General features: G+C 41.9%; 1 protein-coding gene and 1 pseudogene across 4 annotated transcripts; both read right to left on the bottom strand.

Annotated features, from left to right (window-relative positions):
- Positions 1-413: 413 nt before the first annotated feature.
- On the bottom strand, positions 414-1,056 carry LOC311172035 (large ribosomal subunit protein eL14-like; annotated as a pseudogene). The gene has a single exon. The product of its transcript is annotated as a large ribosomal subunit protein eL14-like (transcript).
- A 4,947-nt stretch (positions 1,057-6,003) lies between these two features.
- THSD1 (thrombospondin type 1 domain containing 1) lies at positions 6,004-26,030 on the bottom strand (the record flags this gene model as incomplete). Of its 3 annotated transcripts, none has more annotated exons than XM_084234721.1 (4): positions 6,004-7,382; positions 12,809-12,967; positions 21,537-22,505; positions 25,949-26,030. In XM_084234721.1, 4 exons carry the CDS (start codon positions 26,028-26,030, stop codon positions 6,004-6,006), a joined length of 2,589 nt encoding a protein of 862 aa, XP_084090847.1. The 3 variants fall into 3 exon arrangements, with proteins under 3 accessions (XP_084090847.1, XP_084090848.1, XP_084090849.1); XM_084234722.1 differs by having other exon boundaries at positions 25,973-26,030; XM_084234723.1 differs by lacking the exon at positions 12,809-12,967 and having other exon boundaries at positions 25,973-26,030.

Genomic DNA, 26,030 nt, shown 5'->3' with positions numbered 1-26,030 from the left:
CCAAGGCCTTCTCCCAGTCTTTTCTAGCTTCTCGTTGCTGCTCAGCTCCACCCTTCCTTGGCAGGGGCAGGCAACCTGGAAATCCCCCCTTTCTATGGACTTCACACGGTTACACGCTCACCCTAGGAATGCTCTTAGGATCTTCTGTGTGTAAATTGCTGGACAACTTCCAAGTGATGTCTGCCTTCTCCATTCCCTCTAACCAAAACTCAAGAGACCCCTTTTTTATTGCATGCTCACTTCTTTAGCTATGGAAAATTTCATTGCATTATTTCTTTGATAACATCCTCCCCTCAGTTTCTCTGTTCTTTCTAGAATTCATTTTATTTTTATTTTCTTGAAATAGAAACTTCTTTTTTTTTGCCAACATTTAAAAAGAACCTTTATTACTTTTATAATAGCCTTTTATGCTCTTATGCTTTCTTGCCAGATACCTTCGGAGCAGGTGGTTTCTGGGCTGGAGCTTTCTGACCCTTCTGAGCTTTAGGAGGCGCAGTCTTCTGGTCCGCAGCTTTCGGGGCAGGAGATTTCTGGGCTGGAGCCTTCTTGCCTACAGCAGTCACCTTTTTTGCTGGAATCTTTGCAGCAGCTGCTGCAGTTGCACCCTTTGCAGCTAGTGCTTTTCTGGGAGAAGCTTTCAGAAGAGCAGCCTTTTGTAGCTTCTTAACTTCAAGCTTGTTTTGATTATTCTGTTTCTCATCTTTCCCTTCATGACTTTGTAACGATCAAAATCTGTCATTTTGGCTTTCCTTTCTCTGGCTTCAATCTTCTTGGCCCATCTTGTGGCTGCCCATTTTTTTTTTTTTTATTAATATCTGCCTTCTCCCAGGCCTGCCGGACATACTTCTGGCGCTCACTGTGTGGGAACTTGAGGATGAAGTCAGTGAGCTGCATGCATTTGAAAGGCATAGCCTGTCGCCTCACCTGTGTGCAGGGTCCATCAACCAAAGCCCTATTCTGATCAATAACATCTACAATCGCGACCAATTTCCTGGCATGAGGGCCAAAAGAGACGTAGGCCACGCGGCCAACCTCCACGAAGCGCCTGAACACCATCTTGGCGGCGCTCGGACAGAAGAGAGAAGGAGAAATAGAAACTTCTTAGCATAGTTTTATATTTTTTATTTTTATTTCTTTCTCCTTGAGTTTTAAAAAATTTATTATTTTTTAAATTTATGTCTTTTACATCATTGTGTATTCCCTGTAAAATTCCCACCACCAATTCACCGGTGAACCATCACCATATTCCCTTGTGCTCTTCTCTCCTGTTTTGATTCCTCTCCCTTTTTGATTGCTGAATAGTATTCCACTGTGTGTATACACCACATCTTCTTGATTCAGTCATCTAATTTTGGGCATTTAGGTAGTTTTCTTATCTTACCTATTATAAATAGTGCTGCAATAAACATAGGTAGAATTAATTTTAGTCTCTTATTGGATGTCTTCTCTATTGATGAGTGTGTGTTTATACTCTCATTTTACATATTTTTGCTCTAGGTCTTGTGAGAGTGCCTCTAATTTATCTTAGAATCTTCATACAAAGGAAAATTCCAATAAAAAAAAAGAATCTTCTGCTGAATTTCATTTCCAGGGGTTTCTTCTCATTTTAAAATTTTTCCTTTTTATAGCACCATTCTCTCTTTTAATAGATACGCTATTTCACATCTTGTTAATGATAATTTACCTTTCTCAGAGTTTTTTTCTCACTCTTCCTATATTCCTTGAATTCTTTCAGTTTCCTCTGGGGTTATTTTTCCTCTGTTTATCTTTACCATACTGTAGCTTGTTCTTTGTTTTTTTTATTTATATAAGAGCTGGGGTACAGGCCAGATGTGCGGGAGTGTGAGAGGATTCACCAGACACAGAGCAGGGAACAGAACAGGCAGGCTGACGAAACATTGCTGTGGGGAGCAGCGGGCAACACAGGAGAGGTCTGCTTTGCCATGTGGGTTGCTCCAAGGCCGGCAGGGATTGAAGCAGCCCTGCAGAGGCTGCAGACATCTTCACAGCGTTGCGCTCACCCACCTGCGCCACCAGGGAGACCCGCCATACTGTAGCTTTTTCTCAGGTACTGGATGATTCTCATTTGTCAGGCTGTTCTTAAGAATGAGTGGGACTGGCTGATTGAGCAGCTCAAATCAGGCTGAGCAGTCAGGTTGTGATTGTTGTGCCCACATCTCATAAACGCCAGAAGGCAGATATGGGTTTGTGCTGTTGTACTGCTCCAGCAGCCCAAGCTTCTCAGAAAGATTCTTTCAAGGCCTCTCTGGTGGCCTAGGGGTTAAGTCTCAGCACTACCACCTTGATTGCCCACCAGCATGGCCTGAGTTTGACCCCCAGCCAGGGAGCTGACCCACATGGCCAGCAGACCTCTCCTGTCTTGCCCGCTGCTCCCCTCAGCAGTGTATTTCAGTAGATCCACCTGTTCTGCTCCCCACTCTGTCTCTGGTGAATCCTCTCACCCCCCACCTCTGACCTACACCCCAGTTCTTCTACGCAAAAATAAATAAAATATTAAAAAATGAGAGAGAGAAATCCTTCAGAGTCTTTAGAAAAGAAGTTCCTCTGGTCACTCACTGGTTGGTTTATTATGTGTGACTGAACACCTAGTTGCTGGGGGTTCTTGGCACCAGAGTTGAGGAGTGGTGTGGAGGGTGACAATCTCAGGTCTTCACTGTCTTCTCTTCACTCCAATAATTTCTCTGAGTCCACAACTTCTTCGAGCTTCTAGCAGAGGGAGACTCCCTTGTTTTCTGCAAGACCCTCCAAGTATATCCTTCTTCTCCGAGTTCCACTATGTATTTTGTCTTCCAGAAATTGAAATCACTTATCCTTCTGCTTCCGAAACTGTTTTTTGGTATTGTACATTTCATATTCCTTTACTATAATTTTAATTGAGGAAGAAAAAAATAAATACATGTTCTCAGATCCACACAGTAGCAGAATCAGTAGCAAATAGGTATCATTAGCCCCATTCTAGATTTAGAAAACTGGTTCTTCTGATTAAAATCACACAGAGAGAAGGGAATAACTAAGGTTAATCTTGCACTTTTGACGGTGCCAAACTACTTCTTTTTGTCCTAACATGACTCAGTTTATATAAGCTGGAGAAAAAAAAATACATTGAGTTGTGAATACGCTGTCATTTGTGTATAAAAATGAGCCCAAAACTGCTGAAACAAAAATGTGTGCAATATCATATATATAAATAACAAAATTGTCAAAATCATGAAGTAGTTTCATATCACATGGGTCAGGTTGTAGTGGAGAACTTGAGGTGAGAACAGTGGAAGGGTTGGGTTATCATTTAAATAGTGGTGGCAAAGGCTTGGCACACTGAGTGTTCTTGGTTCCATCAGATCCATTTTAGAAGTAGTAATTGGGGAGCAATTGCCCCAAAGATATGGTGCAGACTCTGGAGTGATGGGGTGAATGGAAAAGACTTGCTAGAAGACAAGGCACCTCGTTCACTTGGAAGCCACTCTCTCATCTACATTCAGTGCTTATTAAGTGACTATTATATACAGACACTGCAATAGGCTTCCCACATACCTTCCCCTTCAACCAAAATAATATCCTCAAAAGATGAGGATCTCTATTTTCAGAGACTTCTGGAAATTAAAATCCCATTTATAATAGTTTAAGATTTAAAGTGTTACATAGAACTGTTCAAGTTTAAACACAAATACAGCTTGAGGACTTTTGAATAGCTTGTTCTTTAATAAATCTTTATTGAGCTTTTAATTAACTGGCTGCTGAGGCTAGGCCTTAGGGACACAATGGTGAAAACAGGGAATTAATTCTTAAGAAGTTTTCTATTTATCCACCAAAGACAATGTTGAAGCATCTACTTTTCTCGTTCTCAGAAGCAGTAGCCATGTTAGCTTAACTGTGAAATGTAGAAATTGACTTTTGATTAAGGCACAGAAAATTGGGCTAGGTAGATGATGAACATGCTATATGCTGTTATTAGTTCACTGTGATACTAATATAGATGAATGATATACTGGAGAATATAATTTAACATAAAGTCTTTCTGTTCATAGTGTTCTCTAGTTTTCACCTTTCCTGTGTCTGTTTTTGTCTCAGTCTAACTCTGTAGGGAAATTCACTGTGAAATCTGGAACAAGTGAGCATGTACCCTCTGTCCTCAAAGGTTGGCACACAAGTCTGTGGACTTGGAAAGAGAACAAAGCTTTTTAGTATGAGAAACAAAGAAAATGGAGATTAAAAAGTCTGGTTTCCTCTTCTTTGCATCAGCACATACCAGCTGTCAGATACCAATGAATAATCTATTCCTCCTGTTCCTGAAAGGTAGATAATAATTATTAAGCCATTTCCAAAAGGAAGTATATTATTCCACAAATGAAGTGGTAATGCAACAAATATGAGAAACTATCAGCATTTGCATTGGTGATTTTTGTCCCATCTAATGCCACTCCCTCCAACAGGTCCATACCCTGATAAATTCTAAAAGGAAGGAAGAAGACAGTCTAAAAGAGAGAGTGGGTGTGGCAGCTGTGAGAAGGAAAGCCTAATTACTCAAGTGTATGCAGATATGGCGTTTGGGTCAAGGGCTGAAAGGAAGTCCCCCAGATTGCAGAGTGGCCACGTGGGACCTGAAGACAGGCTTCCAGAAGGAGGCCGGCCTTAAGTTCTTTTGTTTAGCCTTGACTTCCAGACAGAGTAAGTTGCAAGACCAGTGCTAATATCAAGTAGCAGAATGCTCCCTTCCTTTGGAAAAGCTTGTAAAGGCATCTTTCTATGCCCTGTTCTTGCAAAAAAAGGCCAGCTTTCTCTTGAAGGTTTTGTGGTTAAGAGACTTGCAAAGCCTGTGTGACAGAGTAGAGAGTATAATACTTAGAATAATTAAATGAGTTCATGTCCACCCATCCCTGAAGGAGTTAAATTCCCCTCTCTGAGCATCAAATTCCTCATCTGTAAAATATGAAAGACTGAATCAGAAAACAAGTGATTCTAAATTTCTGAGAGACTTCTTTTCTCTATATCCCTGTTTACCTCTTCCTTCCAATAAAAAAGCTTAAACAGTAAAGTCATAATCTATGCTGCCTGTATTCCATACACCTGAGATTCATTCACACATTCTAACATTAATTTTAGTAATATAGACATAATTTCAGAATGACCCCTGCAGGATTTCTGCTGCCAGTTTGGTGCAGGCGCAGAGTCAGTATCCTGGTGTCCCTGTTCCAGTTGATGCTTTCTTGTGAAACAATACTTCCTTTCCAATGTGTTTATTTTGTGTTCAAAACAATGACAGATGTATGGGTAGGTCTTCACTTGACTCAAAACCTGAACAATCAGCTTTTCCTGTTGCTTCTTCAAAGAAGAATTAACTCACATAATTTTGTATGAAGTCACCAGGACTCATCATTGCATTAAAAATATTAGGATATCCCCAAACTCTGGCCTGACAGTTCTTCTAGAATATGTTGTGGTATTACCATTTCTAGGCAGCCTAGTACCTACTGGTCACAATTAACTTAATCGAATATGAAACCTGTTTAATGCTATCCCTACAGGATTCAAATTCCTATGTATTTATAGCTTAAAAAATTAGAGTCATGTTAGCAAGTTCAGTTTGTTCCATCCCCTATTATATCTGAGACTCTCAGAAAGCTATTTCAGATTGGAAACTGCCAGTGAAGTGTTCAAAGCATTTCCTACTCACAAGTCATATCTCGTCATCTTTCATATTCACATGAGACCAAGCCCTAGTTTGCTCTTGAGATTTTATTATCATTGTTATTAATAATAAACTAATAGAAATAGGATATTCTAACAAAGGGAAACATTCAGGATAAATAGCTTCTTCCTTGGGAATTAAATCACATGTACGCACACATCCTCCTCCTGAGTTACTTCCTCCCCATATTGTGTCCTGCAGTACAGTCACACAAAACAGTCCATAATAGTGTAAGCAGTTGAGACCACTGCCTGGGCATAGGACCCCAGCTGTGTGGTGTGAGGCTGAGTCACAGCCTAGATGACCAGCTTCTCCACACTGAGAGTACTGGTGGTCTCATCCTCTTCATTTGACCCAAAATATCCCGGGAGGTCCAGCATCCTCTGCTCTGCCTCAGTGAGGCCAAAGGAGGTGTTGTCATAAAAGGCGAACTCAGGTTGGGCTGGGAAGCTCTGGCACTTGTCTTTTCTAATCTGAGAGGGGCTCAGTGGACTGACCCTCTGGTAGTTGTCTTTGGAGGTCATGGGGGAAGGCTGCTTCCTTGAGACACTTCTGTGACTGGGAGATGGTCCCCTCCGAGCTCTGTGAGGCTCCAGTTTCTCACCTCCTGACACAAATCCCACCTGGCGATCCCCTATGTCCACTTTCCTCATGGGCTGCCCCAAGGTGCAGGATTTTGGGAGAGGACTCAGTGAACGACTAGGTCCACCTGCCCCTTGGAAGTGGTCCAGTTTCTCAGGAAACAGGGTGGCACCTCTACTCTGAGGCCTAAATCTGTCTTCTGCATGGTCCCATGTCCGTGACCTAGAACTGCAGGTGGGGGCCTGCCTCGGGGTCAAAGTGGACATGCTCCTCTCCCTGAAAGGCCGGGCCTGCTTGGTTTCATGAAAACTAGCCGTCCTCCTGAAATGGGAACTCCTGGCATGGCTCCGCTCTGACAGCCCCCCTCTGCTGCCCACATGCCTCATCTGTGACTTGCGGATCAGGGTCTGGCTGGGGCTTATAGCACAACTGGCCGGAGAGACGGTAAAGTCAAGCCGGGAGGAAGGCCTTTCCCCGGCACTGACAGCAGGCTGGTCCGGAAATGGGGATTTGATCCGGAACTTGTTTGCTGCAGCTTCTTCTGGGCTGTCCAAGTCTAGCGGGGGGCTGGCTGCTGCGTCGATGGCAGTGTCTGTGAGGGGACTCTGAGACACGTGATACACCTTGGTAGTTTCTGTCAGGCCTTTCTTCTTCATCTCCTTCAACTGCTGCTGGGCAAGGCGGTAGCTAAACAGAGGGGGGATGATCTTCTGGGCATTGGACTGGAAGCTCTCACTGCCAGAGGCATCATCCTCGGGAGTCACTGGTACACTCTGCCTGTAGGTCAGAGGGATGCCCAGGTCCCCGGGACCTCCAGAGGGCCCGTCACCCCCATCTGAGAAACTCCCACGCTGCTCACTCAGCTCACAGATGTTCTCCTCATCCGAGTTCTTCCGGAAGCTGGGGGAGTGGATGGAGTTGTGCCGAGCAGGGGTGCTGCACTTGGGGGCCCGGCCAAACTTCCGCCACAGAGTGATGAGGACAGTGGCCACAATGATGAATAAGCACAGGGAAATCCCCGTGATGGTCACAATGTTGTTGGACTTCACTGGACCCTGGGGCTGAAGAGGAGCTGGACTGGACGGCTGGAAAGCTACAAGAAAGGAAGAACAAATATATTCTCTGGTATTGTTTTCTCTGCATGACATGAGGTGTCTCAGTGGCTTATTCTAATTAGCTAGCAGTTAAAATAAGTAAAATTACCAAGGACTAAGATTGCTGATCTTACAAATCAACCACTTTTGGCTGGTAGCTTAAGCTATAACTGAAAACCAGAAACAAGTGAGGTGACCATATCAGCCACCTACAAGGTGGTTCCAGGACTTGCTGTCTCCTACTGTGAAATGTGCCTCAGATTTTCTACACAGAAGCACATGAGCCAAGTTTCAAGGTAAAATCAAGTTTTTGCTTAGGAGAGTGTAAATATGGGGTATCTGCAGTCAAATGTACCTTTGAGATGCATACTGGGAAATTCTTAGAAATTTGAAATACAGAATGTGTATCTAATTTGCACCTCTAAGGAGAAATTAACAGGTGAAAATAAAACTTTAGGCAATGTAATAAACTCATGCTTCTCAACAAATAGCCAGAAACTGTCCTTCCCAGGTGTTGAAGCCTCTGCTTCCTCATTTTTCTCATTATTTTCAGTTGTTTCCCTCCTTCCACATGGTGTTATCTGGATCCTTTTCTGCTTTCTCAAACTGGCTTGCTCCAGAGTCACCAAATTGTGTCACCAAGTGTCAGACACTACCTGGGGCCGCAGCCTGTACTGCCACCAAAATTCCTGGGGCCCCAGAACACCTAGAGCCACCATCTCTCTTTCTCTTTGGTCACTGCCCAACATCCAGGCCCTACCAATCACCTGTCCTATATCTTTTTTTCCCACAGTCTTATCACTTCCAGCTCTGTGTGTTGTCTGGACATGTCTTCCCACTTACTGCACCCTCTCCTTTTTCTTTTTTTTTTTTTTAAGATTTATTTATTTATACAAGCACTGGGTACAGTCAGAAGCGTGGGAGGGTGAGAGAATTCACCAGAGCCAGAGCAGAGAACAGAACTGAGGGGAGCAGCGTGTGCGGCAGGAGAGGACTGCCGTGCCATCCCTCTCCTTTCGACTCTAGCCTACCGGACACCTGACAATCAAATTCTGTAACACCTGGAACATTTCCACAGAACACTCCCTTAGCCTCTTGTCTGACCTGAGGACTGGACGTTCACAGGCCACACTCCCCCCCAACTCCCCTCTGGGAGGGAAATTGTGGCATACTCTATTTCTAAACAAACAGGGCCAGCAACAGAGTGTGTCCTCGGTCTCATTTCTGACTGCCATTTCAACTCGTTCTTTCATTTCTCTATAAAATTCTCTTTTGATGTCCGTGCCAATCACCCAGAACACCCCGCTACTTTTCCCAATCTCATGGCAGTCACCAGTCAGTAGCACCTAGGTCCCAATCTTCTTCAACATCCAACAGCCAGGACCATCTGGATGAATTCAATGTCCATGCAACATATCATTGCTTCCCACTGTTTGTAAATGTTCTTCTTCTGAAATTTAAACATCACAGCCCATTTTCTGGCTGTATTCTTCCCTCTCACCCATCCTGAATAGGATACTGGTTACCCAACTTTAATGCAACTTCTGATTCTGCAAGTCCTCCATTTTCTCCCAATCTACAGGCCACCTCCCGGTCTTATTTCTCTTCCTCACCAAATTACACCCATGATCCACCAGATAAGTGATTTTCTTTCCAATAGCCTCAATTTTCTTGACATAAAATTCTCAGCTATTCTCCTTTCACTGCTCTGTAGCAAAAGTTCAACCCTGACCCTGACACTGAATTCTCAGCTGTTGCACCCAGTTCCTGAGAATCAGTGGAGAAAATAACACATCCTTGCAGGCCAGTGGCTCTGCCTACACACCTCGCTCACCCATCCTCCCAAGGGTCCCTAAGTAGCTTTCTCTTCCACCCCCACAATACTGCTTCAAAGCTTTACCACTTTCCTTAAACCCTCCACCATCTAATCCCTTTTCTCCAGTCTACTAGGACACAAAAAATAGAAGCCGACCCAGCTTCCTCTGCCATCCTCTCCTCCTGCATTACTTACCAGCAGTCACACCTCTAGTTGCTGCTTTTTCTATGAACTTAGTGCAAGAAGTTTCCCCCATAAAAGGGAATTCTACTAATTGCTCTCTTACCGCCTTTCCCTAAGGGGATTGCCTCTTCATACAAACTATCTCCAGCTTCTCCTTCATGTAGCTCCTTTCCCTTGGCACAGAATGTGCTCGAGATCTTCCCACTTAAAAGATCTTTCCAGAACGCTTTCATTACTACTCTCTCCACATCTTGCTCCTTAAGTTCCCAGTCAAGCTTACAGAAAGAATAGTTCACATTTGCTGACTCACTGCTACCTATCCAGCCTTATTTTACCACTTCCTCCTGACACACTTTCCTCTGGCCACATTAAACTATTTTCAGTTCTCTGGGCCTTTTAATGTGCCATCTTTTTCTTCCACATTTTCATCTACTGTTTCTTGTGTAAAATTTCCCTTCTCACCTGGGTGACACCTCCTCAGCTTTCTAACTTCAGCTCAAATATAACCTTCTCCAAGAACAGAGGTGTTTCCAGCATGAGTTATCACCTCTGCAAGCTTCATAGCAAGCTGTGGGCTTATCACTGCAGGCCCCATATTGTGCTGCATATTTCTCCAGTTAATGTGTCTGATGAGCTACTATATCATAAGCCTCTTCAAGAGAGGGAGTTGTCTTGTCTATCTACTCCCAACTTTATCACAGTAACATTTGGAACTCAACAAACATTAGTTTAACTAACTGACTGTTTCATTATTAAGAACGTAGTAGGAAAATGATCGCTATCCCATCAGACTGAAGGTGGATACACCAGCAAATGGATCCCCCTACTCTCATGTGAACAAGATGAAACAAATTAAGGTATTATACTCACACCACGGCATAAAAGTATCCTTTAAAGCCAAAAACTTGTATATTCCCAGCGAAGTGAAAACTGTTGAATGATGAAAGACTTGCGTCCTGACCAATGACCTCCTGCATCGCTGTGAGGAAGGATCACTGCACATCAGGGGCCTCTGCACTCAGCTGTTATCTCTGACTCTGGCTGGCCCCCTTCACACATGGCTGGGGAAAAGCCCCAAAGCTGCTGGCCTCACCCATCTCTATCTCATGTAGTCCCTTCTACTTCATCTGAAGTGAGTATTTATTGCCCCCCCAATCAGCCTGCAAACAGACCATTACATTTCCAAAGAGTGGAAAACAGAAATAGAAAAAACAATACACTTGGAAGAAATGGTCTTTCTATGTACATAAGTATTTACTGAGGACCGCTTACAGAAGTAGGGTGCCTGTAGCACTTACCTTTTTTGCTAATTTATTATGTATAAATTCTAGTTCCTACCAGTACTAAAGACTTGAGATACCAGTACATGAATTAGTATCACATATCCTCAAAACTGATTGCTAACTCCAGGTTGTTGACGCCTCTAGCAAGCTAGACTGGCCTGAATACAAAGCAACGTATTCAGGGTAGGTAGCTCAGCGTAGAGTCAGATCCAGTCCCCTGCTTTCTAGGTTTATGATCTTGGGCAGGTCACTTAGTCTCCCTAGGCCACATCTGAATGTGGAAATAATGATATACCTACTTCATACCTGTGAGGCATTGAGGAAAATGCCTGGCAGGCAGCAAGCTCTCAACATCTGAGTCCAGTGTAATAATTATACCTTGAAGAGTTACTTGAGATTTAAGTGAAAAGATATATTTAAAGTGTTGGCACATAGCAGATGGTGAGTTAAGTGGTTAATATGGTGTTCGCTTGCAAAGGTGCCAGGAGCAACTGATTTTAAATTCATTGGTGTATTATAAACTCTAGATAGAATCTTTTTTTTTTAAAGATGTATTTAATTTATGCATACAAGAACTGGAGTGTAGGCCAGAGGTGCAGGGTGGGAGGGTGAGAGGATTCACCAGAGACAGAGTGGGGAGCAGAACAGGCAGAATACACTGAAATACACTGTTGAGGGGAGCAGCGGGAGAGACAGGAGAGGTCTGCTGCGCCATGTGGATTAGCTCCATGTGGGATCAAACTCATGCCACCGTAGCTGGTGATAGCCTGATAGTGCTCAGACTCAACCCCTTGTACCACCAGGAAGGACCACAGATAGAATATCTTAATATAATATGAAAGGGGCAGGTATACTTGAAGGTAGTTATACACAAGGAAGCAGTGGTGGCAGGTGAAGAGGACTTATAAAGAAAAGAGTAAAAAGAGAGGAAAGCCTTAGAAAGGCTATTTAGAGATTGGAGATAGAGCCGGCTCAGGATGGGGACGGGGGTTTATGACAAAGGGGAGCAGGCTAAGGACTAGAAGATGAGCTGGGCCTGAGGCTATAACAGGAAAAATATAAAAGTGAGACTGTCCTCAGGGTGCTGAAACAAAGGGGGCAAGACCTATGGCACTGGCTGGAAAGATAAGATGGCAAGGCAAATTTTTTAAGGCCACAGGTGGGGACACTGGCCAAGATATTGTCAGATGCCTGCAGTTTGGGCTAAAACCCACTCTGAGAGCCAAATCAGAAAAGTACCTAACTCTTCCAGATCCCAAGGGACAAAGAAGGAAGGACAGTTTTTCAACCTGGGATTAGAGAGTGAAGAAGTAGGACTTGATAGAGGATGTTTTTTAAGGGTCAGCACAGAGCAAAGGATGGACAACTCCATGGGGGGCTAGGTTTTATAGCAAAAGGTGAGATGACATATGGGAAGAGCAAGGATTTTTTTTCTATTGTAACCAGTGGGACATAAATGGGATTCAGTTCCATACACTGAAGCAAACCTAACTGAGCCATGTGGGCATCACACCTACAGACCACTCACATCAAACACGTATTGAGCACTACTACTACTGTGTGTCTTCAAAATGCTCAAAGGCTGAAGGGAAAGGCTAGTTCCAAGGTGTTATCAGGAAGAAATCTACCTACTTTCTCCTTCTGGCGGGGGATGGTAAAGAATAAAATAGGGCCCTTCAGGGATAAGACAAGGTATCTTGCCTCATTTTGACAAAGGCAAATCTCTGGGGCTACCCTGGGATTATGAGAAGAAAACAAATTTCTTGATGGTTTTCCAAACTTGTGGTGGGAAGAAGTAAGGGAGGGAGAAATGACAAAACAAAACAAAATCTTAGGAAGAAATGATCACCCCACACCCTCCCCCATTTTTGTGGTTTTAAGAATTATTTCATATATCTGAATCCTTAATTTAGATAGGTTTCCCTGTCATTTCCCTGTCTTCCACAGTGTTAAATCCCCCATCAGCTCACCCACTTGCCACTACCAATAATAGACATACTAGCAAACACTGTTAGCACAGCCAGCAGCAATAACAGAGTGTTAAGGAATCCATTCCCAAACTCACACTGGCGATTTCTAGGCTCAGTATTTCCTCTGAAGGAGATTCCGGGGAGAGACTCCTGAAGGAAGCACAAATACCTACCAGCACAGTCTTCCAGGGAACACTGGGAGCTCTCTGAGGACACTCCAGGGCAGCCAGGTCTGGAGGGGAAGGAAGTCAGACATACACGGTGACGCTCTCTGATGCCATCCCCACATGTGGCACTGCACTGGCTCCATGGCTGCCACAGTCCCCACGTTTCTGCAAGGACAACAACCATGTTTTTAATGCTAGTTCATTTGAGAATTAGAATTTAACTTCACTCATACGTAGCAGCAACACTCTAAGCTCTGGTCTTGAAAAGTCAGTAACTAAAAACAATCTCAAAGTTGTAGAAAACTGGTGTGCAGTTCCCGCCCTTTAAAAAAAAGGCAAGGTCTATAATCTACAGAATATTAACCTTTCTAGAACTCTTTAGAGAATTAAGGTCACTGAATGGCCTGAAATAAAAGAAAAGACATGCTCCTCCAAGGAAAGACAGGATGCAAACATTGCTTACCTGGGGTAGAGGCCAGGCATCATATAAGCTGGTAGGAAGAACCATCTAGAAGTGTAATGAACTATTAGAGGCCCAGTGTGGCTAGCATGAGAATATAGAACCCCTGGGAGCCACATACCCAAGGGGAATTTGTACCCAGATGTAGACTTTTGTCTCAGCACTATCACCTCTGTGGCCTTAGTTTGATCCACACACGGCGCAGCAGACCTTTCCTGTCTCACCCACTGCTCCCCTCAGCGGTGTATTTCAGTAGATCCACCTGTTCTGCTCCCCACTCTGTCTCTGATGAATCCTCTCACCGCCTGCACCTCTGGCCTACACTCCAGTTCTTCTATGTATAAATAAATATTTTTAAAAATTAAAAACAGAATTGCAGGGCCTCCCCGGTGGCGCAGCGGTTGAGCGCTGGGTTGCGAAGCTGCCCGCAGCCTCTGTAGCGCCGGTTCGATCCCCGGCTGCTCCCGGCCACCAGAGGAGGGTCCCACATGGCGCGCAGACCTCTCCTGCCGCCCGCTGCTCCCCTCAGCAGTGTCCTTCGGTCCTTCTGCCTGCCCTGCTCCCCGCTCTGGCTCTGGTGAATTCTCTCACCCTCCCGCACTTCTGACTGTACCCAGTGCTTGTACAAATAAATAATAAATCTTAAAAAAAATAAAAATAAAAATAAAATAAAAATAAAAACAGAATTGCAATATGATCCAGTAATCCCACTTTGGGACATTTACCCAAAGAATATGGAACAGTATATGCACCCCAATGTTCACTTAAGCACTATTCATAGTAGCCAAGATAGAGAAATACCCAAGCACCCAGTGATGGATAAAAGAAAGAAAGATAGATAGAGAGAGAGAGAGAGAGAGAGAGAGAGAGATAGATAGATAGATAGATAGATAGATAGATAGATAGATATAATGGAGTACCATAAAAAAGATGAAATCTGGCAATTTGTGACAAAGATGGACCTTGATGGGATTACACTAAGTGAATGAGTCAGAGGAGAAAGATAAATACCATATGATTTTACTTGATCTGTACAATAAAAAGAAATAAAGCAAATGAACAAAACAAAAACAAACCCTTAGACTCTGAAAACAGTATGTCAGTAACCAGCCGGCAAGGAGGAGGTGAGGTTGGGAAGGTGGGGGGTGAAATTGTTTGGTGGGGGAGGTGACTGGCTATTTGGTGGTGGGGGTGGTGAGATTTACATAGATGCTGAGGTAAGATGTATTCCTGATATCTATAGTGCTGTAAACAAATTTTACCTCAATAGAAAAAAAAGTTACGAGAGTCAACTTAGTAGGGTGCTTTAACAGCACTAAATGGGGGTGCCCCTAACACCAAAGCTTCAAAACACATACAAGACAAGACACTTCCAGAACAGTCATTATTGACTGATAAGTACAAACTTCTCTTCCAAGAATATATGTGATCACTGCCAGACAGAATAATTGAATAATCTTAAATCCCTTCTCTATCTATGAAATCCAAAAATCCATTATGTCCTACCAAAGCTGGGCACCAAAACATTCTCTGCATAAAAGCATTTCTTCACTTTTATAGACAAAAACTCATAATGCAGTCAAAGGTATACAAAGCCCTACAACAACCTAAGAACATGCAGGGAACATGCAGGGCAGACACATTCTCAGGTGAGCTAAATGGTGCAATCTTTGGAATGAGTCATGGAATATGAGTTCTTTACAGCAATTAAAAGTCTCTCGGATTTTCACAAGAGTGGGAGCATTACAAACCAGTATCCTGGACCAACATCAACTGAAGTGTGGTAATTATGTTCCATCCAGAGGTCCAACTGAGCACAATATTGGTTCTGTGCTCCCAGATCACACTGTAGCAACTCAAATGGCAGAACAATGAGTCTGCTTTGTGCTCAAGCTTCAGAGTTGTTCAGACACTAAGCCCCCAGTGCTTGCAAAGCTTTGGGAATCTCACATTAAAGTGTCCAGGAGTTAAAGTATACTGTGGCAAATTTTTAAAATATCTACTGGGAATTCCATTACTGTGAAATCTAAATGGAAAATTAAGTCAATATAGAGCTTATCCTTCTCCTGGGCTCATATTTAAAACCATAAAAGGTAGAGTTACAAAAGCTAAGAATCCTCTTGTTACTCTTTCTTAACTCTTATTTTATATAAATATTAGTTATTTAAATACACAAGGTCATGTGTCAAACTAAAAACAAAAATTTTATTAGTGGGGGTTGGAAATATCAGTTTTAATAAAAGCATGAATCTTAACGTCAAAAATCTCATTTAAAAACTATGTCCTTTTCCTTTAAAAGTAAAATCAGAGATAATAGAATAACCAACAATTAAAAAATAAACATTTAAACTAAGCTTCATGTCTTTTTATTTTAAGCCAAATTAAGCAAACAGGAAATCACTCAAATACAGCAAAGGATAAATTTAGTCAGGCAAATAAAAATAATGCCTTAAGTAACCCTACCAGTTCCTTGAAGATTTCTAATAAAAGGCTTGAGAAAAATACCCTGCAAAATAGGCACTCAGTAGATTACTACAGTTCACATGTGAGAAATGAAGAGCAAGATGAGCAAGATGTCAAATAGCCTCATTGCATGAATGAAAGCTTGTTTTGTTTTGTTTTGTCCTGTTTAGATGCCCATACCTGTGTCACACTACATAACAAACCTGTTTGACCAGTTTAAATACCATTCAGATCACTCTAGAGGATATAAATTCTAAAAGAGCAAAATTGGTCTGGAATATGAAAAGGAAGATTTGTTTTCATCCCATCCCAAGACTTCCTGAAGGAATCCAGCCTATGAAATATTCCCATCAGCAAGACATTTTGCTCAAGAGACTAAGGTAACTAATTAAAATGTTTTCACTGGAAAATTCTACAGACACAGTGAATAGCTAAAAGCAGCTCTAGGAACGAAGGCACGTGGATAAGCAGTACCTATTTCCTGTGAACAAAACAAGGGTCAATTACATTGGACAAAGCATATTTATGTCTGACCCAGTGGACTCCAAAGTGGGTTGTGTATCTTTCAAGAACCAGGGTAGGTAGCACGAGCCAATGACATGAGGAGGAAAATATTACAATCTTTTTTTCTATCTAAAAGTTTTATATTGTTTAAGACATGTACAGACACCTGATTGTATGAGAGGCAGTACAGCATAGTGACGAAAGCAAACTTCCAAGCCAGCCTAACCACCACCTATTTAATCCTTATGACAATACTGTGTGTTATATTGTCAGTTTTAGAAGTGAAGACATGGAGGCACTTTGGACATGTGTTTTAACCTTTCTGTGCCTCCATGTCTTCACTTCTAAAACTGACAATATAACACACAGTATTGTCATAAGGATTAAATAGGTCAATAATCATAAAGCACTTAGAATAGTACCTGGTACAAAATAATCACTACATAAACATTAGTTTTATTATGTCAGACGGTCACATAATATCACATAAGCATTCTTAAGGAATCTTTAAGGAAGAGAGGGAGTTCCACTAAGTGGGAGATTTACTGTTTTGCATTCAGAGAATTATGGAGTTAAATGAAAGCATCCAAGGGTGTTCTTATATGAATTTTTAAAATTATATTTTATAGTATAGGGAAATTAACTCACAAAGTAGAAAAGTGATTTTAAAAGTCTGCATCAAAGAATTAAAGCTCACACTGTTATTGCAAGCACCTGTAAATAAGAAAATGACAGGGAAGACCATACTGCTACTCTTTTTTTTTAAAGATTTATTTATTTATTTGTTTATTTGTTTATTTATTTGTTTATTTATTTATTTATTTATTTATATAAGCACTGGGTACAGTCAGAAGCGCGGGAGGGTGAGAGAATTCACCAGAGCCAGAAGGGAGAGCAGAGCAGGCAGAAGGACCGAAGCACACCGCTGAGGGGAGCAGTGGGTGGCAGGAGAGGTCTGCGCGCCATGCGGGACCCTTCTCCGGTGACTGGGGAGCAGCCGGGGACCGAACCAGCGCCGCAGAGGGTGCAGGCAGCTTCGCAACCCAGCGCTCAACCGCTGCGTCACCGGGGAGGCCCCATACTGCTACTCTTGCTAAAAAGCTTGTCCAGTCTCACCATAAAGGAAAAACAAGATTATCTAATTAGAGAAACAAGAAGATGGCCATAAATATTAAATTATCTAGAAAACTATGTGTTAAATATAATTAATTTTTATTTAAATAATAAAGGACAAAAACTGTGTGAACAATAATGTATACCCTCTATCATAATTCTTAGCTTTACCCTCAATAAATATCACCTTAGGATAAAGGATTATACTCCTTAATATAAAGCCCTTAGGGGATATGAATTCAGAATTTCTCAAATTAGGCTTTTTTCAAGTCATACATGACTAACCCCCCTCTAGCAGGATCTCAAGCAACATTCCATAACCAAATTATTAACATTTCTGAAGAGAAAAATATAAACATTCACACTAAGTAGGATAAATAATCAGAAAGTAATTGTTTTGGGCAGTATCTATTACCTAGTTGCTGCACTATGTAATTGTTAATTACAAACTATCCTAATATCCTAAAACACCTGGTAAACAAGACAAACATGTCAAGCACATTATTCCGTTTTCAAGAGGAATAAGAAGTCAGTGGCTTACATAAGGCATGGTGGGTTCATTGGGTCCCAGAATGATGCCATTTGGCAAAAAAGACAAGCTTCACTGGTCAAAGCTACTGATTTAAATGGAAAATGAAGAGCACTTGGTGCACTCATAAATTTTTATACTAAAAACGCAAAAGGCACTGAGGTTCCTATATTAGCTTAAAATTCATTGATTTGCCAGGGTCAAAGCCATCATTGTCATCATCGTCGAGTGGTCTACAGGAGCATGGAGCCCTCTACCTTTTGCTTCCATCTGTGCTGCTTGGTGCACAAGGTGTCCCCAATCCTTCTGCCTGGGCAAGAATCATGACCTGCTCTACCTTTTCCAGTGTCTTTTCTGCGGAAGTGGGGGAAACCCCCACTGGAAGAATCTGTGAATTCTTAAGCCCAGAAACTTAAGAACCATGGGCCTCCCCGGTGGCACAGCGGTTGAGCGCTGGGTTGCGAAGCTGCCCGCAGCCTCTGCAGCGCTGGTTCGATCCCCGGCTGCTCCCCGGCCACCAGAGGAGGGTCCCACATGGCGCGCAGACCTCTCCTGCCGCCCGCTGCTCCCCTCAGCAGTGTACTTCGGTCCTTCTGCCTGCTCTGCTCCCCGCTCTGGCTCTGGTGAATTCTCTCACCCTCCCGCGCTTCTGACTGTACCCAGTGCATGTATAAACGAAACAAACGAACAAACAAATAAATAAATAAAACATGCCTCTATAAAAAAGAAAAAAAAAAATTAATTAAAAAAAAAAAAAAAAGAACCAACAAGGTAGAACTCTTGTTCACAATGTCTTTCATCAAATGGTCCACATTTCTTTAGTCCTTTGGGTTGTTTCTGTTAAATTCGGTCACTTAGGTTTTTTTTTCTTTTAATGAGTAACTTCTTTTGAAAAGACAAGTATATCTTGAATGATTCGTTTGATATCATTGTTTTTGTACTAACACCTAGTTAAGACTCGTCTCACCTGAGTTCAGTTTTCACTTCAACAAGTATGTTTTGAGCACCTGATTATGCACTAGGTATACTAAGTCGGTTAAATAAAGATCAAATAGCAACAGCTTTATTGCTTTTGCCATCAAATGAAGCTTTTGATGCCTTTTGCCGTCAAAGACAGCTTTTGCCATCAAATGAACTTCCCCAACCTGGGAAAGGATGCCTGGAGGTTGAGGGGTGTGGGGAAGGGTGTTATGGACAGGACGAGAAAGGCACTGGACAAGCAATGACAGAAGTGACAAATGCCATGAAAGAGAAAACAAAGACTGCCATGCTAGCTTACAGCAAGGGAATTCAACTAGTCCGAGGTCAAGGAAGAGTAACCCAAGTGGGGGCTTGGAGATGGGTTAATGCTAACCGGGAAAGGCGGGCAGAGCATAACCTAAGTTCCATTCCAGAGATGGTGACGGTGGGGTGGCAGCCCAGCCATGCAAGGCCCTGTAGATTCTCATCCTCATGTCAAGTGAGATAACTGACAGACTTTATGCAGGGAATCACCTCAATTAACCTGAATTTTAAATAAATTCTGATTGCAGTGAGAAAATGAAGTAGGTGGTAGAATCAACTTGAGTTCAGGGGTGCTGGAGGTTTAAACTGAAACATGTCAGTGGAATGGGGGAAACATGGGGAGATTCAAACAGAGGAGGCAAAATCCACAGTGATTTATTTATGTGTAGGAGAAGCAGCCTCCTGGGCTCTGGTTTTGGGTGCGGGAGTCCTATAGTGGGGAGCATGTAGGGGGTAAGATAATGAAACCACATCCAGTTAACGTTGTTTTTGAGGTGACAGCCATTCAGCAGCTCTTGGATGCAGGTTAGAGATGCTGATTTGGAGTTGTCAGCAACGACATAGTAATCACCTAGCAGTGTGTGAAGAGTGAAAAAAATGCAGAAATCCAACACATAGGGGGTTGTGAAGTGATGTGGAACTGATGACAAAGGAAATCATGAAGGAACAGCCAGGGAGGAAGGAGGCAAACGAGATGAGTGTGACATAACAGAATCAAGATCAACGAAGACACTAAGTGTCCTTGGACTGTGGTACCTTGTGATTAGGTCCCAGGTCACTGCTGCCTTAATGAGCACATTTTCAGGGGAGGAGAGTGGATTTGGCGTGGGCTGAAAAGTGAATGTGAGATGAGGAAATAAATTCACAAGTAAAAATTTCTTTTCATGAACCTGGGCTATAAAAGGAAGAAGAAAGAAGGTGTCATCTGAGGGAGAACCAGGGTTGAGGAGTTTTCATTTTGCTTTTAGGTAAGAAGATTAAGTACTTTTCAAAGCTGATGGGAATGCACCAGTAAAGAAGGGACGGTAGAGACAGAGAAGAGAAAGGGGATAATGATTAACAGAAGGTTCCAGAATGAGCAGAGGGGTTGGGATCAACAATGAAGCAGAGGGTTGATTCTGTACCAGGGAATGATACTTTCTCCCCGTGACAGCAGAGGCCAGGGAATGGATGGGATTGATCTGTAGGCTTGTAGATATTTTGGTGGGAAGTTGAGGGGCTTATACCGGATGACTTCAGCTGCTCAACAAGGTAGGAGTCTGCCTGGCTACAATGGCTCCAGTCTGCCTCGGTATGAACTTATGCAACTTGGGTGAGGTGGGCGGCTGACAGGTGGCTGGATCTGTCCAGGGCTGGGAGGTTGCCTGGCAGATGAATCGGAAGGAGAACAGGCCAGAGTATTTTAAGCTACTGGTATGAAAGTGATTTATAGCAATGAGCCATGGAATCTAGGCTAGATAGAGAGGTAAGTGCAAGCAGGAAGTGGCCAGTGGGTGTAAGAATCAAAGACAGGGCCTTGTCGGCTAAAGAAAGGAAGTGTATAAATTTAGAGCAAGAAACACTTGGTTTACAAAGATGTTCAGAGGCTTGGGCTGTCAAAGAGCCAAGGATTTAGTGGGGAGAAGTTAAGAACACATATAAGTGAACCAGACAATCTATATACCAGATTAACCTCTTGCCAAGCCCAGGTTTGCACCTGACAAAAGGGGGAAAAAAGGCAAAGAGGAACATGAGGGGTGGATGGAATTGCAATAACCCCATGTGTTGTGATTAGGTATAGCATTACACAAAGAATTCAGAATTGAGTAAGTTTTCAGAAATCTTGCTTTGAGATCTCACTACAGAGGCTTTCATTCCTAGAATGAATGAGGAAAAAGACAAGATAATCTAAAGGAAGTGAGAAGTTACTAAATACAAGTGGGGATTTAGTTTTGAATCTGATCATGCCTACCATGGACTTGCCACATGATGTAATAATATGGTTTTTAAAATATTGTATAATAAACCTAATGCATGTTGGTGATTCCTCGATGTCAAGCATTATGCTAGGATCTATACTTGTTCCTCTCATTCAATTCCCACAACTCCCTGAAGTAAATACGCTTATTATATCCATTTTACTGATGGGGGAACTGAGACCTAGAAAAATTAAATAAGTGAAGAGCTGAGTCTGCTGACTAGTACTCTTAATTTTTCAGATATGTTATTAGGAATGAACCATTAAAATGATGGTAATTCACAGAAAATTAAGTTCACCTAAATTCAAAATACTAACTTTGATGACACGAAGGCACCAATTTGAGACACACAAAGAATTAAATCTCATTACCAACCTATATTTCTATCAATTAGCATGCATAAAATTCAATCTCAATACCAACCTATATTTCTCTGAATGAGCATGCATTCTTTCTTGTCCATTGTGTAAGAATGGCTTCTGCTTGAAACACCAAAGTCAAAGCAGTATTTATTCCTCCCCATGTCAAACAAAGTGCAGTTGAATACTGTTCTTCTCTCTCCCAAGGTCAGGCTATTTTCCGCCAGTAGTGTGGTCCTTTCCCCAGGGAGTCTAGGGGCCTCCTTAAATACAGTGACTACACCTTGGACAAAGATGCATGGTGGGGGCAACACCATCACCTCCACCCTGGACTCACATGTGAGTTCTGGAACCATCACCAATTTGTATCCAAATTTCTGAGCCAGGTCAATGGGTCCTGTGGAGGTAATGACAGAGTTTCGGCCGAGCAACCTCAGTTCCACTGTGACATAGGCCTCCGGTCCCACAGGTGCACAGTCAAACGCAACCCACTGACCTTGAGAGAGCTCTGTCCTCTTGCTGGTTCTGATTACCAGCGGCTGCCCCTGATTTGTTCTTGCCTTGGGAAGACTGTTGGTGAAGATAACGTCTACCAACACATTGGGTTTGTCTGCAGGGAATAGGCACAGCGGTTGATTGGTAAAAAGGCCCACCTGGAAGGTGCCTTCTGCTGCCTTGGTTGATCTATTCAAGTCAATATGAAAGACTGGCCATTCCACCTTCAGAAGGGCACTTTGCTCCCACCAGGAGGTTGGAGTGCTGTTGTCTGTTGTTTCTGAGGTCATCGTGAACAAATAGTCACCAGCCTCCTTGAAGTAAAAGCACTCAAACTCAAATGTTCCCTCAGACTGGTTGGTCAGGAGGTATTTGGTGGTAACAGTCTGGTTGGTGCTGGCCTCCAACAACAGGACAGACACATTCCTCAGCGTGCCATTGGCGCCATCCACAATCTGGAAATCCACAGGCACTGTGTGGTTGCTTAGCGCTACATGACCTGTCCCTCCAAGGAGGAGATATTCAGCTTCTCCAAGAACTGCAATGAAATGATCAGAATTGGTTTCAAGAATGCATGTTCGAGCAGTACTAAAAATGACAGTGATGAAGATAGCATTTTAAACACGAGATGCTTGAATTGAGCCAAAGATGAAGGAAAATGATGCTGAGTGCTTGTCCCAGGAGCTGAGTACTGCCCTATGTCCATTCTAAGGTGACTCTGATCTTTCATCATTATGTGTAAAACAACAAATCAGTGATAAATACTCTGAATTCACAATAGTCAACAACATATTGTATCTTTAATGCAAATAGAAAGTAAGAGTAACAATGGACAATTCTTAAGATAAAAATGCAGAACCTCACTCCTCTCATTTCAGATATATTCTAACATATTGGTATTTGGGGGAAATGGATACACAGCAAAAATGCTGTAAAATGATATAACAAACTTCTCTAGATTACTTTAAAATAAAAGACCCTGAATATACCTCAAAGTTGTTTTTTTTTTCCTGATATTCAAGACAAATACTGGGGCATTTTCACCAGTAAAGAAAAAAGTATCCTTGCTTTATATGAGGCAGACATTGTAAATGAACAAGAAATGTTAATACTTTATTCTGCATGAGTTACTTAAGGAGTAGAGTGAGAGTCTGGGAAATGGCAATTTTAAAGACATTACTGCAACCACTCCTGGCTTAGATAGGACAGACGCCTACCAACCCACAAGTATCACTCAGTTAGGATCAATCATATCTTTTTTAAAAAGACCCAGCAGAGCAGTTGAAGTAAACAGTGAAAAGAACACAGACACACAAGAATCCTTGTTTCTCTTTTGAATCTTATCCAAATATATATCAAAGGAGACAGAATTTGGCAAAGTCACAATCAGCTGGCCCACAGCTAGGGTAAAAAACAATTCTAGATTTAAAGGGCTGCAGGGACCCTTTTTGTTTGAAAACATGTGTTATAAAGCCTATACTTCACATGTATATAATACATACATATATACGTCCAAAGGGACTCAATGCATTGTTTGGACTGAATGCCTTTAAATATACCCTTACACATGATTCAATCATTGACTGATTATGAATCATTGTGTGATTCAGGAATGAATCCACAAGACTATATTGACACAGAGGGTTTTTGTTTTCAATTAGCACAGCACTTCATTCACTTCCTATTTAAAAATGAGATGAAATTTAAAATATAAAACTTGACTGGACCTGAATGCTTGATCACTACTTGCTTGAATAAAGGTATTTTAGTCAAAACAAGAGGAGGATACTCCTTTTTGGATAGAGACAACAGAAGGTTGCAGAAGGCGGCTGATCCTGGTACAGCTCATATGCTGGTTCGGAGCTGACCTGGCACCTCTTTGTGACCAGGTGGCTAAGACAACTCTAGCATGCACCACAGTCCAAGGAAGGAGTTAAGATGAGAACAGAAGTCATATTAATTTGAATCTAGTGGAAAGCATGCTTCTGTGATGCATTTTAAGATTGAGAGGCATATATCACTTAGCTAATAAAAGCCTATTTTCAATGACAAAAATTGTCAATGAGGCAGATCAGATACTGATTTGACAGCAGCCAAGCAATGAAAAAGACATACACATACTTTCTATGTTTATAGCACATCCTTAAGTGGAGAGTTTGCTGTTATGGGTTCCCATAGCAGGGGATAGAAATGACAAATGACAAAACTTGCCAATTTACTATGAAACTCTGTATTTATGATTGTAGTGCATCTAGTAAGTACATGCTACTATAGTATAATTGTCTCTATTCTTTTATTTTCCCTCCATACATTCCTTTGTACTATTTAAAATAACTGGGTTCTCAATACAAGGATGTTGTTTGGAAAAAATGAAACTGACTGGTATTGGTATAGTTTGATAAATACCAAATAGAGAAGAAAAAACAGATCTATGAAGATAATTCCTTTTCCATCAGTAGCCTGTGTGTTCAACTTGTATGCTCTATTTTATGCTCATTCAACTTTCATTTTTAAATTCCAGTGAGATAATTTGCTTTCAAAAATAAGAAGCATCCTAGCAGACTTTGTTTAAATGGAAAATTTTGATGTTTGTATTTATCATTATGAAAACAAAGGACACACAATTTTTTCAGACAAGCATATGTTACATGTAGAGCAATCTGATTTTAAGTAGGGATTTTAAGTGGAGTCCATTGACTAAAGTTTGCCTAACTTTTAATTTGAGTTTAAAAGAAAGAAATCCCAGTTCGGTTTTCCATAAACCAAGTATTTTTATGTTCAAATAAACTTCCTAAAGAAGAAAAGAATGAGGACTCAGTCTTTTGATCAATGCACACTCTCCATATACCTGGCTGCAACCACTGACAGCACATTAGCCAGCACCCTCTATCTCTTGGATTATAATTTTTTCATCTATTTGAAAACACTCCCATATCATCAACTGCTAAGCAGTCTATAAATCTTCAAAAGAAAAATAGTATTATATCATATGGCTGAATCTATTGGTTCAGTTGTATAAAACTCTGAGAAATGAATCTGATTTTCAGTTGAAACAAACTGAAGAAAATTAACATTAAATAACTGTTTTATGCTCAGATATTCAAGGTGTTTCACATTCTTTTTTTTTTGTTCTTTTTTTTTTTATTATTTTTTTTTTTAACTTTATTTTTTTTTTTTTTAATAGAGGCATGCTTTATTTATTTGTTTGCTGGTTTGTTTGTTTTGTTTATACATGCACTGGGTACAGTCAGAAGCGCGGGAGGGTGAGAGAATTCACCAGAGCCAGAGCGGGGAGCAGAGCAGGCAGAAGGACCGAAGTACACTGCTGAGGGGAGCAGCGGGCGGCAGGAGAGGTCTGCGCGCCATGTGGGACCCTCCTCCGGTGGCCGGGGAGCAGCCGGGGATCGAACCGGCGCCGCAGAGGCCGTGCGCAGTTTCGCAACCCAGCGCTCAACCGCTGCGCCACCGGGGAGGCCCTGTTTCACATTCTTGATCTGATTTTATCATCACAACTCTGAAGTTAATATTATGCTAAGGTTGAAAGAGGTAGGAAATTTGTCTAAGGCATAACACTGGCAAAGACTGAAAGGTTCATTGGTTTTAAAGATTTTACCAGCAACTCTATCATATCAAATGAAATCATATGTAGAACCCCATATTTAAAGCTTCGTTTCCAGGGTAAGTGAGTAGAGTTTAAGTGTACACTACTGAATTGCCAGGAAATCAACCAAAGAGAACTCAGGGTAAAATGCATGTCTCTAATTTGTTAAAATGAAAGCAAGTTGGCTCCCCCCACCCCCAGTTATTTATTAAAGACTTAATGGGAATAATGCAGAACCTGAAGAGAAACCAAAGTTACAAGGACGACAGTTTAAAAGGATATGCATTGTGGAGCCTGCCCTGTCTCCTTCATGCAGGCTCATTAACATCAGCAATTTAAAGCTTCACATTTATGCTTCTTCATTGTTACCCCACCACAACATTCAGTATGCTCTCCATACTCACCATAGTCACAGAGCACCACCAGCAATAGATTTGAAAAGTCTTTCAACATTTGTTTCAT

Source organism: Talpa europaea (genome assembly GCF_964194135.1).
Source record: "Talpa europaea genome assembly, chromosome: 6".
Lineage (NCBI taxonomy): Eukaryota > Metazoa > Chordata > Mammalia > Eulipotyphla > Talpidae > Talpa > Talpa europaea.
Note: the sequence above shows the minus strand (reverse complement) of the source record. Positions and strands in the feature narration are given on the sequence as shown.